Source organism: Lipotes vexillifer, unplaced genomic scaffold, assembly GCF_000442215.2.
Source record: "Lipotes vexillifer unplaced genomic scaffold, Lipotes_vexillifer_v1.1 scaffold2094, whole genome shotgun sequence".
Classification (NCBI taxonomy): Eukaryota; Metazoa; Chordata; class Mammalia; order Artiodactyla; family Lipotidae; genus Lipotes; species Lipotes vexillifer.
In genome coordinates, this window is record NW_006790887.1 from 2,037 (window position 1) to 17,355 (window position 15,319).

General features: G+C 35.7%; 1 protein-coding gene across 1 annotated transcript in view; it reads right to left on the reverse strand.

The window, feature by feature from the left end:
* Positions 1 to 2,173: 2,173 nt before the first annotated feature.
* The window catches only part of LMBR1 (limb development membrane protein 1), a gene marked incomplete at its 3' end in the record, with an annotated part of 151,899 nt that continues 138,753 nt past the window's right edge, over positions 2,174 to 15,319 (reverse strand). Inside the window, exons 10-15 of the mRNA XM_007463988.1 lie at positions 8,869 to 8,949; positions 7,581 to 7,657; positions 6,863 to 6,940; positions 3,780 to 3,853; positions 3,455 to 3,545; positions 2,174 to 2,240 (exon numbers count right to left, since the gene is read on the reverse strand). Of these exons, the coding sequence (XP_007464050.1) occupies positions 2,174 to 2,240; positions 3,455 to 3,545; positions 3,780 to 3,853; positions 6,863 to 6,940; positions 7,581 to 7,657; positions 8,869 to 8,949 (468 nt within the window). The remainder of the gene's footprint in view (positions 2,241 to 3,454; positions 3,546 to 3,779; positions 3,854 to 6,862; positions 6,941 to 7,580; positions 7,658 to 8,868; positions 8,950 to 15,319) is intronic.

Below are 15,319 nucleotides of genomic sequence, written 5' to 3' on the forward strand. Positions count from 1 at the left end.
CATTTTCATTTTTGAAGCAAAAATATCACCAAATTATTTTATACAGGATTCAATACACTTGCAATTTACAATTAAAGTTACAATCATCACTAAAAATTACTAAAATAAGAGAAAAACTGCACTTATACAGATAAATTATAATTTTCCTTGCTCCTTCATTTCTCACTTAACTGAGAACGCTGGCTGAATTCACAGGAGCAAATGAGAGCACCCTAAGGGTCAGGACTTCCTTGTGAGAGGCAATGAGAAAGAGTGAAAAATTTCACAGCTTGGAATTTGGTTGCTAAATACATCCTCTATTCTAGTCTTATAAGCTTTTCAGCTAGTAAATCAAAATCCCGTTATACACTAGGATAACATTCATGACAATTCTCTATATTTTATCTTCTTAAAATCAAAGACTCAATTCTAAAGGGTTAATAGAGGCATTACAAAGTAACTCTCTAGTTTGCATTTCCCATAATACTAAAATAAAGCTTTTTCTTTTAGTCTAGAAATTTGCTTTTTTAATACTGTGAAAAGCCTCTATGAATCTGTTTAACGTATTTATTTCTTTTCATCTATTCAGTGCCACTGGGCATAACATGTAGTGCAGTGCGTGTTGATATTTTGCAAAGCACCACATGACTCACTGTACCCTAATGCACTCCATTAATCCTGTTTGGACAGCTGGGTCCAGGCATTTGTTAGCTGCATTTTAATTGTTCCATCTTTCTTTTTCTTCTTTTTATTTATCTCTATGGCAAACTACTCAGGAATTTAATTTGTTGATCTTCAAAAAGCACATTTTGCCATTAATTTGTTTTCTTTGTATTAAAACTGTACTCAGCATGTAATTTTCTTCCATAAAATCTATATATTACTATTAACAATTAATCTTAAATAACAGAGCACAGTGAATTTCATAAATGATAAAATGGTAGGTTGGATATAATATCACAGAAATTATCTGTTGGACTGCCATAATACAAACGATCACAGTTAGCTACAAATCAAGTTACTAAAGTGTATATTTATGGCATTTTCAAGATTAGCACACTATAAGCAGATGTCAAAATGATAACAAGTCCTATAATGCAAACACAAAAGAAATAAGACCTCTAAGTAAATGAGCTTTGTATTAGTCTGTGGAACGGCGGTCCCTTCTACATTTACATTTAGATTCCACTTGTATTAAAACATGAACTCCTCTGTAAGCATTATGAAGATGACCGCAAAGCTTATACCCTTCCTGGCACAGCCTGCATCCCCGACAGCTGTGGGCCTTGAATAAATAATGGAGGCCACATAAGCGCTAAAACAAAAGCAATTCAAAGTTACTTGCAATCTTTGTCATAAGCATGTTGCTAAGGTTGAATAATGGGATTTTTCTAATCATTTGCGAACACTCAAGTCAAAATCTAAGTCTAGAAAATGGAACAAAACTGCCTAGTGGAAATTTTTGTCTGAAATAATATTTAGCCAAGAACTGAGAATACAGTCTGCAACAGTGCTTTATAAAAGATAAGAACACCAAACGAAGGAAGATTTATTCAACTATTTCAATGACAAAGTGGAAATATTTTACTTTTACATGATGACCAAAATTCTCTGTGAACTGAAAAATTAAGAAAACTGTATAAATGACAAGCCAGTAAAAAGCTGAAGAGCTAAAAGATGTCCTTTAAATCAGTGTGTGCTCTCCTAGATCTTACTGCTTTCAAGTCTATTCCCTGGACATAAAGCAGCTTAAAATAAGTGTTACACATTCTCAATTTTTTAAACCACATACTAAATTACACATTTTTTAAAACATTTCGCGTAGGAAAAAATTAGTTTAGTATTTTCTAGACATTAAATATTGTTTTTTTTAAAAAAAAAAATCACAGTTTTCTCACTAGAGGACTCCAAAGCTTAATTAGTCAATGAAAAAAATAAAGTCTATTGTTTGGACAAGGACTATTTCTAAGTACTTGAAACAATAAGTGGTCTTTATTTGATAAAAGTACTTATTTTGGTACAGTTCTGTATATAAATGAATTACAGAAGTAAAGGCATAAAATAATGTGTGAGGGAATAATATATTTCAAAGAGTGATCTCTTTGAAAAACAGTTTAGAAACTACAAGTTTAGCAAGAAGTTTGATACTTAAAAAGGTACTGACTTTAAATGAAAAGTTCTCATTTAAACTTACCCAGTGTTCTTGACATAACAGGCAGTGCAGAGCTCAAGACCAAGATTGACACACAATTCCCAATGATCTGTTATGAGAAATCAGAAAGAATATTGGGCAGTTACACAGTATACGGATAAATAAAATCCATTCACATTCTGGCAAGCTACTGGACATTTCAGTTACCTACTGTTCTTTGCTAACTTCTGAATGACACTATTCAATATAGAAAATAAAGAGAATAGAAACTTTTCTACAAACATTTAAAGTTCTATCTGTGGGTTCTAGAAGATATTTACAGTACCTGACACAAATATAAAGTTATAGAACACTTAAGTTACTTCACACCTCAGACAATGCATTTTACATTATTGACTGAGGTTGATGATTTCAAAAAGGTTTGCCTAACAAGTAAAAATTAATATTTTTAATACTTCTGACTCTACTTTTAAAGCCAAGACTACTGCTCAAGATAGATAATGTTTAAATTATAAGATTTAATACCAAAAAGCTAGAAATCCAAAACACCTAAATTCTAGTAATTTTCACTGTATCCTATACTTATTCTTTCATATTAAGAGATGCTGAAAATACTACTTAGTACTTATGACTACTTAAACTAGATGCTAAGTATCTCAAGAAGCCATAGCATTTTAGATAAAGATATATAAAAATAACTTCTCCCCTTTAGAATAAACTGAAAATATGGAATATATAATTAAAAAAGAAAAGAAGCCAGCAGCTCTTGTTATTCTTCATTGTCAGCCTGTGGGAATATTTTACAAATGCAGTCACTATATAAGATAACAGCCTTTGTTATTCCAAAGCCAATGACATATTGTAGAAAGTCAAATTAGCCTCAGACTACAAAATGTTTCTGAATAGAACTCTTCCGTCTTGCTTTAATTATTCAAATTTGAAATACTTTGTCTCCACTACTTGTAGCAACTAAGTTCTTCAGATTTCAAACAAGTTCCCTGAAGTACAGTCAGCACAATCAAAGTTACTCATTAGCAATACGTTTTCTTTGTAGGAAAAAGAGTCCTTTCAGGAGCCGTCTATAGCTAGTTAACAAGCTCTGCGGTTCTATGCATTTACAAGTGAATGGATGCCATCCAAATTAAACAGAGCACATCCTTTTCCCACTCATTCAGCATTTTGAAAATCTTCCAGTGTGTGTGTTTACGCAACTTACAAACAAATACCTAGAACCGCAAATGAACCATTCACTGCGATTACTAAATAAAACAGTCTGTCTTGGAAGGCAAAAGGGAGGCACAGTCACCTAAGGCTTTACCTTACCTTTGTCATCGTTGTGTCATCCTTCTTGGGAATAAAGTTTCCAAAAAATCGGAGGCTATAGAAACCAACAACAGAGGACACCATAAGATAGCTGTGAGAATCAAGGAAAAACTCTCCAAAGAATTGTTTCCTTAAGTTCTCAATTGTCTCCAAAATGTCTTAAGGCCGAAAGGAAAAACAAAACAAAACAAAATGCCACTTGGAGTGCTTGAGGAAGACTGACTTGTTTTTTCTTCCAGGAGAGTGTCTTAGTAAATTACCACTGTCCCAGAAAACTAGACAGAAAACTTGTTAACAGACAGAAGTTCAGTTAAAGAAAGGATACAATATCAAAATGATTTCAAGTGCAGCTCCCACAAAACCAAAAGCAGAAAGAGAAGCATTTCCTATTCCAGGCCCCTGGGGGAAAAAAAAACACTTTTCAGAATTCAATGACACTATTATATTTGGTTTCCCTAAAATTGTTGTCTCATAAATATAGGACAGTTGAAATTAGGAATGTTTAATACCCTGGAGTAACATCTAGACGTTCAAAGGAAAATAAAATGTGACGAGACTGAATTCATCAACTAATTCAACCACATGTTAACACTTTTAACAAGCTCAAAACATTTCTGATTTATCTCAAATGTAATTTAAGTTACTTATCAAGATGATATGATTATGCTTATTGTTAAATCCTAAATATTCTTGGAAGAAACTTTTTAAAAATATAATAGTATAATAAGAATAGAACAAATAATTGTTTGAATACTGAGGCAACATATAAAAACTATACAATTAAAATATGTCAAAAGGAAGCTAAGCACAGAAAGAAAGTGAATGCACATATCCTGTTACCACTCTTGAAAGCTTCCTTTCCCTAAATCTTCCTTGGGAATTCAGGGATTTAATTAACACCGATTTTCCAAATGCAATGCCATAAATTTTTTCCAAAACATCATACCTATTCTCAAAACCTATCTTTATCTAGAACTTAACAAAACAAGTAGAAAAAGTAATATTTATTAACGAGGCCAGACAGGCAAAAACTCATTTCTTACTTAAGTAGGAACAATGTTTTCAAAGCTTACTAATTAAAGAAACTCTCTGAATACAAACTACTCCTTTGCTATCAGCTTCAATTACATCTAACAGATATACCAGGATAATTAAGAATATAAAGTCAGCTTAATAAAAAAAAAAACCAATAAATAATATCACATATTATTTACACAACCTAATACAGGCATGAAGAAGTTAGAATACCATGGAAATTTCATATATAAAGAAGGTAATGGACAAAGAATTTATGAACTTTTGTCAATCTTTTGAAGAAAAAATGAATAATGCTAACAGAAAGCTTATTAACTGGGACAGAAAACACTTTGGAAATATTCTCTGTCTCAAGAGAAGGCCTACAGGCAAGATTAAGATGATCTGATTTATTTACACAATCATAAAAAGAGCATATACCACATATAAGTCCTTCTGTACAATGCACGAAAGGAATGATACAAAAATGTACCACAGGGCTTGGGCCTCACCTAGTATGTGGTATAAGAAAATGGGTTAAAAAATGGATAGAGGGCTTCCCTGGTGGCGCAGTGGTTGAGAGTCCGCCTGCCGATGCAGGGGACGCGGGTTTGTGCCCCGGTCCGGGAGCATCCCACATGCCGTGGAGTGGCTGGGCCCGTGAGCCATGGCCGCTGAGACTGCGTGTCTGGAGCCTGTGCTCCGCGACAGGAGAGGCCACAGCAGTGAGAGGCCCGCATACCGCAAAAAAAAAAAAAAAAAAAAAAAAGGATAGAAGTCAACACAGTAGTTGACTTCTGCTTGATCAATGGATTTCGGTGTAAACAAAAGACAACGACAAGGCTGTGGATGGAGGAGGACTGCTCACTGCTGTTTTTTGTTAGTGGAATGACAGACCTGAAGCAAGCTGGCAGGCTCGCAGTGGTGGAGAGGCCGTGGCAGTGAGAGATGGCACAAGGTCCTGAAGAGGCTGGGGGCAGGGAGCTAAACTGAGAATACTGCTGAAAGAATTAGCTTCTGAAAGAAGAGGGTATCTTCATCTTCGACTGAAGGAAAGGAATTAAGATAAACATTGGCTTTTTTCTATGAGAGAAAAGGTGTATCGTGTGGTTCACAGAGAGAAGCGGCATGTAGGAAAGCAAAATCTGCACCCCAAAAGGTGTCTCTCTGGCATAAGGATCATTTTAGGCTGATTGTTTTTAAGAAACAGAAGACTCGTAAGTCTTCCTTTTTAGCACCACCCCCACCTCACCCCTTAACTGCCAAAAAGAATTCAGACGAAGGGCCTGGTCCAGGCAGAGCACTATCACCAGAGACAGCTACAAAGAGTATATTGGCTGAGTGCGGTAGACGGAATCCGCGAGACCTGGAGACCAAAGGCCTCTCTGGGTCCCCTCTGTTTACCAAACATCTGCTTTCCATCTCCGTGTGAATTGCCTTCCTCCCGCCTGAAGTCCCAAGCTCCTACCCCCTTCTCCTTCTCTTAGATGGAATATGAGCCTCAATTGCCCAGCCTGTCCTGGGGTCTCAATATTCTTACCGGGCTCCCACATACACGTTATTAAATTCTGTTTTCTCCTGTTAATCTGCCTCATGTAAATCTAATTCTTAGACCAGCCAGAAGATCCTAGCAAGGGTTAAGGAAAAATTTTTCCCTCCCCCAAAGCATGAAAAGTCTGGAAGAGTTTTGAAGTCATCTCTATGGGAGATGGCAAAGGTGCTAACTTCGAAAAGTGTAATAAAATGTCAAAACTTAAATGCTACTTTAAGTATCCAAAAGTTTATAGAGACACCTAGAAAAAGTATGCCATATATGAATATTTAGCAGAAACTACCTTCCATAGGGAGAATATATTTAAATAGACTAATTGATGGAACTTAATAAAATCATGAATTTTTAAACAAGAGAAATAATTAAGTTAATTCATGAAAAGATGTATATCTGACTCTCCTCCAGCAACTGAACATTTTGACTCAAGTTCATAAAATGACTCCTTTGAGGCATGAGTCCTTAAAACCACGTATTTGGATCCTTTGCAAACGCAACGAATCCATGTAATAAACTCTTTATATTTCACTATTTCACAAAATATACATTTTCTTAAAGGATCACAAATATGAATTTCAGTAAGACAAAGATAAACTCTGATACAAAGTATAAAAGGAAACTCTGGTACTTGATAAAAAGCCGGACAATCCAAAGTAAGAAATCAGAAACATAAAACATAGTTTAGAAACACTGTTTCTGAAAGTTCACTGCATAAAGAAATTCATACAGCTTGAAGTATATATATGCAGAAGGGTGAATGCTTTCATTTATTTATTTGAAACACTCAGTTTATACACACAGAATACTTTTGCAAAAGAAAGACATTTTAAAGCATTTTACTTTACCCTTGTTCCCTTTGGCATTGCTGTTTCATCAACCAACAGGCAAAGAATATTACAAGCCACCAAGAGGACCGAAATGGACTACAACACAAAAAGTAAGCCATCAGTTCTGAATTTCAATTTTGTCAATACACATAACATTAAAATCTAAGTAACCAACCAAATGTATGCTTCAGAATAGAGGAAAAGCAGTCAAGACCAAAACTCTACATATAAACCTGAAGTAATGAGACTATAAAAACTCCAGAATAAATTCGTAAAAATTCTGCAAAGTACTATAATCTCAAAGCTTAAGAAAAAAGCTATTAATATAGATCCACTTATTAACCGATTTTACCAATTGGAACCCACAACTCCACATATTTAAAAAATGCTTAAAATGTTATCAGAACTAATTTAATAATATAATTTTCAGATCTTATCACAGAATTTGATCAGGGTATCTGCAACACCTTGTCTCTTCTTAATTTTCAACTGAAACAAAAGAATGAATTTCCTGCTTCTATGAGGAAACAGATAATCTTGAGGACTTTTCAAAATTACCATTAATTTCATTTTTTGCTCTCTTGAGTTTTTACAAATAAAAGCATAGACAGATTTTAATCCTGTTGATAGAAAACCAGTTTACCTGAAACCATTTAGCTGAGGGAGTTGCCATACACAAATGCTAAAGTAAATAAAAAATAATCTGCTTTATTTAACTAGGCAAATAAATTCTTACTGTCTCAATAAGAAGGAGAACCATAACAGCAGGATACACCAAGTTCCTTTCCCATGCTGAAGCCTTTTTGCGCCTCTCTATTAGAAGGAAAAACAAAATATAATAAAAGTTTCAGTAATTTCCAAAACTTCTCCCCAGATTCACATTTTCATTCCCTACTAATACAACCAGTATGTATTATTCTTACATAAATTATCTTTTCCTAAAAACATAAATTATTTTTAATTTTCCTCCACAAACTATAAAAATCAGAATTTTAAAATCAGTTTGCTACATTAAACAGCTCAATCCCGTGATGCTCAAATTTTAGCAATGTAAAGACGTTTCAATTATTGATGAAACATATTGTGGATATACAGCTTACTCTGAAAATACAGTAATATCTGTATTTCTTTTTTAAATTTACATATTATTATAATGATAGATTTACACACTGATAGAGATCTGGAAATATCAGGTAACATGAGTTAAGAATCCCCTCTAATCCCACATCCCAAAGTCAAACACTTCCAGTTTTCTAAAGGCTGGAAGCAAATCTCTGTTTCTAGTGACAAAGGTCTACTTTGTAACACACCAATCCTTACGTCATGAACAACTGGAAAAGATGGATCAAACTTAATTTTTTAAAAAGAAATGTGTATGAAGATGTCAGAGAGCTACCATAATAATGGAAATTGAAGTCATTCTAGCTTTTTCTGTAGATTCCAAAGGGATTTTTAAATAACTGATTATGATTTCTGCAAATAGTTTACTTATTTTCCAAAAAAAAAGGAGGGAAAATAAAGAAAAAGATTTACGAGTAAAAAGGTCTAGCATATATATATAACTGGAGTCTGAGGAAATAAAAGAGAATGAGCAGATGCAATATTTGATGAGATGATGGCCAACAATTTCCCAAGTGGATGAAAGACATTAAGCCACACACTCATGAAGTGCCACAGATCTCAAGAAGGATAAATACAAAGAAATAAGACATTAAAAGATAAGAATAACAGAAGACTACTTATCAGAAATAATACAAGTGAAAAGATAGTGGAGTGATATTTTGGAATATCATCATCTTTGAAAAGTCATTTTGTACACATACAAAACAAGAACAACATAAAGTGAATAAATACATGCTCATCCTCTCTCCAAACTAAAAGACATTCTTTATTAACGGCTTTGGACAGACTGAAAGCTTGTAACATAGAGATTTCACAATTTTAAAAAATATTCCAGACTACAGTAAAGTCTTTAATAAGAAACCAAGACCAATACATAAGTCAAGGAAAAAAATGTACAATACCTAATTTTGTCTTAAGAGACTTTACATTGTCAAGTTCTTGTTCCAACTCCATTATATTCTGTTCCACTGATGAAGACAGTCCTATCAAAAGCAAAAACATTTCAGAAGCATAACAACAGAACCACAGAACAGGCAGCCCTCACATTTAATGAAAATATAAAAAACACACTGCAAATCCTGATCACCAATAATGAAAACAAGGGCTGCTGTGACTCACAGAAAAGTACATCCATTTCTTTACTCCTTAAAACTTCCAAGTTCTTGCTGATTAAACACTACATGTTTCCTAGAAAATTTCTGACTCTGGTAAAATTCTTACTTGACCTATTATTAATTTTTCATTAACTACAAAAGCATCATGTGCTTTATTATAAAAAGTGAAAGAAAATCAAGATCTCCTCCTCTCCATCCCACCTCCCTAACGCGACAACTGTCAAAAGCTTGGGTGAGGTTTTATTCACCTTCATGTACCTACTCACAACATACATACAAATCATACTCATGATTTTTACTATGTATTTTATAAGAATGGGTCCAATCAGACATTATTTCACCACTTGCTTTCCTAGTTAATGATATGTCCACACTGATAGACAGCCTCAACTTAACAGCTGAATAATAATTCCAGAATATGGATGTCCTTCAGTTTTATTCAGAATTATTCCGTTTATGAATATTCAGGTTTTCCTCAAGTTTTTGCCACTACAAACATTTTTCTATGAACATCCAGTACTTTCTGGTTCTATCATTTTTGTAGGACAGAGTCTCAAAATTCAGACTGCCGAGTCAAAGGATATGAGCATTTAGAGTTTTAAGAGATATTTAAAAGTTACTTCCCCCCAAATACTGTGATATATTGTAATAAGTTATTATAATAATTTACATTTCTATGAACACTTTATTATAAAATATGCTTGATGTCAGACGATTTTGCCCAACTGTAGGCTAACGTAAGTGCTCTGAGCACCCACTTAAGGTGGGCCAGGCTAAGCTGTGTTTGGTAGGTTAGATATTTTCAACTTATAATGGGTTTACCAGGACGTAACCCATCGTAAGTCAAGGAAGATCTGTGTTTTCCAATCTCTTCCCCAGCAGTGGATGTTGTAACTCTTGAATTTTTGCCAATATAATGGGTAAAAAATATTTTCCCATTGTTACTTTAACATGTACACCTTATTCATATTTTCTGCTTGATTCTTCAGTGGTTTGTATATGTCCATACTCTTTCTGTTTTATCTGCTAAATTCTGAAATGGACAAATTAAAATCCCCCACTACAACTGTACTTTGAATAGTTTTTTCTCAGTTTTTAAGAATTTTTTCATTATGCGTTTGTATTTGATAAGATTTGGGGGCTCCTATAAGACTGTAACATGTTCCTTATGAATCACACCTTTTATCACTGCATCATGACCCTCAGTGTCTTTAATGCTTTTCTTTACATTCATCCCCCACTTTCATATATCATTGTATTGCTAATTTTAGAGCAATATTCAATGCCTACATTATTACAATATAAGTTCTGCCACCTACCCATGGAATAAACTATGATTAGCTTTCCTTTCTTCCATAACATTCTTCTTCCCACCCCCAGAATTAATCTTTTTTTTACATTTGCTTATTTTATGCATTTACTACTAGTTCGAAGCTAAACCTTCCCCCCAAATATCTTTATTTCCTCCAGAAGCTTACAAAGAAAAGGTGAATGGGAGGTAATTTTTTTGAAATTATACAAGTCTGAATATGAAAGTTTGGTTAAATATAAATTATTTTTTTATATTTAAAAACTATAAATGAGGAATGAAAAGGTGTGTGGTTTACAGGGACTTAAACCCTCATCTTCCATAGCTGTCAGGTAATAGTTAACTTAATGCTGGAAAATCAAGAAATAGCAGGGGAACCTTTTTATTTAGTGTTTACGAGTTTATTATTCTTTATTAGTTAGTTCAAAATTAATTACCCTTCAGAATCACTGAAGTCACTGCTCCACCGCCCCCCAGCGTCCAGTGTCAGCTCTGAGAAGTCTGAAGCTCCTCTTCCTCCTGGGCCTGAGTGTGAACTGCTTCTCATTCTCCCTGAGAGAACGTGTCGGCCTTTGTCCCAGTGTCGGTGAGTCACTCTCATGTTCCGTGTTGGGCACTGAGTGAGCACCTTCAATCTCCAAGTTCTTGTCCTTTAGAGCTGAGAAATTTTCTTGATGATGTCATTTCCTCCCTCCTGTTTTCTCTCCTCTCCCCACTTGGAATTCTATTAGTTGGATGTTAGATCTCCTGAAATGGTCCTCTACTATTCTTAACTCTTCCCTATGGTTGTCACTGTTGACCTATTTTCTTTAACTTCCAATCTTTTAGATACATTATCATTTCTAAATTTCAAGAGGCCCTTTCTGTTCACTAGCTATTCCATTTTTAATGGAATCCTGGCCCGTCTCATGGATGCAATCTCAGTCTCTCCCAGGATACTGATGATAGATTTTATTTTTTTCTTATTCTGTGCATATTCCGTCTCCCCTTAGTGTTCTTTATTGTTTGTTTGTTTGTTTTGGCCTCTACTCTCCCATGAGAGGTTTTTCTCTTAAGTATGATAAGGCTTAGTCGTCTGTTCATATTTAAGAAGGAAGCACTAAAAATGATCATTTGAAACTCTAAGATTGCGTGGGTCGCACCTGACAAGACTTCCTGTTGGGTAATCCAGCTGGGTTTTTCATGGACACCCAACTGGTAGCAGGGTGTGAGACTTTCCTTCTGGGTAGACAGATTCCCCAGATAAGACTCTCTGATCTCCTTCTTGGGGTATTAAAGTTTGGCTGTCTGGGTGAAGGGAGATGGGAGCTCACACATTTAGTTTGTAAGCACTCATCCCATCCTCCACTCCCCCAATCTGTGCCCAGGCCACAGTCTCACCCTCCCTGGAGAATTACCCTCCCTCTACTGCTGAGGTGGGGAAGAGGCAGTGGTCCGGTACCCTGGATGGAGGGGAAAGATGTGGGGATCAAATCGCTTCATAAGCAGGCTTTTCACCAATCCTCCTTATCTTAACTTGTTCCACTTTATCCCCACTTTCATAGGTGTCTGGTAGTACCACTTTGGGGGACTTTAGGGGATTCTGGAATGTAAATCAAGCACAGATGGCTTAGGATTCAGCTTTCTTGGGTCTGCTAAATTAGTTACTTCTAAAATTCTCTCAGGTCTGCTAAATTTCAAAAATTTTTTATGGTTTTCTCCTCTCAAGTGTTCCTTCTTTTAGGTTTATGCTTCTCTGACCCTCAGTGTTCTCATCTGTGAAATGGGGGGGGTATTATTAGGATGCTTTCTGCTGAGTAAGAAAACTCAACTCAAAGTACCTTAAAAAATAAAATAATTTCATGTAATTGGAAGTTTACACACAGAGTGGGCTTCAAAGTGGGTTTTCCAGCAGCTCAACAGTGACATCCAGGGACTGAATTCTGCCATCCCCAAGTTCGTCTATTATGAAGACTGGTGCTTTCTTCTTTCATGTAATTTCATAATTTCTGTTTATTTTATTTTGTTCATTATTTCTTCTTTTCCTAGCAAGTGGAATTTCTATTTATTCTTTTACCCATGTTAATTTGACACTTCAGTGGTTACTTTCTCATTCTTAACACACATACTTAGACTTATGTTTTTTTCAACCTAACCCCACAGGGAAACCTTACTAGGTAACTTACCCCACACCAAGGTGAAGCTTTCACAACACTTTTTAAAAACCATTCTCTCACTGCTTTCCATTCACCCCTCCTAAGTCCTGGACTGTGCTGAGACTGTTTTAAAAATATTTAGTTTGAGATTATTACTAAAGTTTTCCAATGATATGGAAGCCACCATATCCTTAATGACTAGAATAGTACCTAGTTACTAAATATACAGCTATAAAATGAATAAATAAATGAATGTCTTTTTGTGCCCTAATAGATATATGACATCTTTGGAAATATATGAGTTTTTAATTGCAATCTTCCCCGCCCCCCTAAGACTACTAAGATTATTTAATAATCCTTAACAGGTTATAAAAGGGAAGTTTGATGTTGGTCTCTCTCTCCTATATAAGTAATTTTTCTATGTGAAAGCTTGTAAATCTTTTTTATTATTATCATCATTATTCTTGGAATTCGTGAATCATATAACTCTGGATCTGTTTATTTCCTGCTTAATAATCTTGCCTATGACTCTGTGACCTTTTTAATGTACACTCAAGTCTTTCCTCAGCTCACTGACAAGTTCTATTATTTATTTACTTTTTTCTACTTGTTCTTTTTTCTTCTCCTAGATGTCTGTTACTTAGACTACCTATATTAGCTCTGTAGTCCATGTCTATTATTTCATTAGTGATTTCCTTCTCTTTGTTCTTGTGTTCTGTGACATGAAATAGTTCTTCCACTTGATTCTACCAGATGATTAATTCAATTTGCAGAAGGACTGTATTATTTTTCCACTGCTACTGTAACAAGTCACCACACACTTAGTGGCTTAAAGAAATACAAATGTATTATCTTACAGTTCTGGAGGTGAGAAGTCTAAAATCAAGGTGTCAGCAGGACTGTGTTCCTTCTGGGGACTCCAGGGGAGAATCTGCTTGTCTTCTCCAGCTTCTGGAGGCTGCCAGCACTCCTCGGCTCATGGTCCCTTTTTCACATCACTCGACCCTCCGCTTCCACGGCCACATTTCCTTCTCTGACCCTCCTGCCTCATCTTTCACTTATAACAATGCTGTGGGACTTCCCTGGTGGCACAGTGGTTAAGAATCCGCCTGCCAATGAAGGGGACACGGGTTCGAGCCCTGATGCAAGATCCTGCAGAGCCGCAGAACAACTAAGCCCACGTGCCACAACTATTGAGCCTGCACTCTAGAGCCTGCGAGCCACAACTACAGAGCCCGCAAGCCACAACTACTGAGCCTGCGTGCCACAACTACTGAGCCTGGCACCACAACTACTGAAGCCCACGCGCCTAGAGCCCGTGCTCCGCAACAAGAGAAGCCACCACAATGAGAAGCCCGTGCACCACAACAAAGAGTAGCCCCCGCTCTCCGCAACTAGAGAAAGCCCACACGTGGCAATGAAGACCCAACAGTCATAAATAAATAAATAAATAAATAAATTTATTTAAAAAAGGAAAAAAAAATGTTGTGATGACACCGGGCCTGTCAGATCACCCAGGATAATCTCGAGACCCCCCTCACTTAATCACACTGCAAAGTCCCTTTTGCCATGTAAGGGGTCATGTTTACAGGCTCTTGGGGTTAGGACTTGGGTACCTTCGTGCGACACTATTCTGTCTACCACAAGGACTGTCACATCTTTTGTCTACTGAATTTTTAATGTTTTTCCCACATTCTAGGCAATCCTTTTTCTATTCTAATTATATCTCTTTGAAAATTGGTATTTACTTTTGGGGGCTAATTACAAATTCTTATTTGTCTCTCCCGTTAGTTAACTTCAATTGGAATCACACTTTCTCACTATTCATCTTGGCCTTCGTCACTCAGTCCTAAGCGAATGGTAACTTTTCTGTATCTGCCGTTCTTCTTCCCTTCACACCTACTCAGCGCACACAGTCGCTCAAACAGTGACAAAACATCTGGAGGGCCCAGTAATTTTTGTTCTTGGGAGTACAGATGAACTGACCAGAAATACTGACTCAGGAGAAAGACAACTCAGTGCTCTGGCATCTCTCAAGATACAAACAGCGCTCCTTTCTCAAAGGGAGAAATACTGAAGGGAGGATTCAGACCAACAACCCAAGGCAGCAGAGGGTACAAATGCACTAAGCCCACTTGTGGAATCACAAAACTTCAGTCTTACCCCAGGTTTCTAAGAAAGGTAAGTATTCTCCACTGCATTTCCTTTCTCACTTCCGTCCATCGCTAAAGAGAGAGAAATCCAATATTCTCTCTTGTGGAGAACCTGAGGTCTTGAAAGCACTGAAATGTTATACACTATTTCCAGAGCTCATGAGTTTTATCATTTTACTTGCCAGTATATAGTTTATAAAAGAACAGGGGTAAAGATAGTATAGATGTATTCAGGTAGTGTGACCCAAAACTACTAAACTTTGACTACAAATTTAGCAGCCAAAACAAAAAGAGAAACATTTAAGTTACAGAATTAATGGATATTTCTATATAACAAAGAGATTTACAGTAAGATGGCATAGCATTATAAGATTTTCAAGTATCTTTGAATATAACAGTCTTAGAGATAAGTATATTTTACTTTTTATCTCATTTCTTTACAAATTATATGGTATGTATCTGTAGTTAATGCTCATTTAACTTCTATATCTGATAAATTACAAATACAATCCCAAACTACATTTCATTCCCTATACTTGTGAAGAAAAGCATTATTCCAGTAACCAGTTCACTGCTAGAAAAAATAATCTGATGAATATTCAGAATTTTGAAAGGGAATCAGAGTAGACAGTATTCCTGCT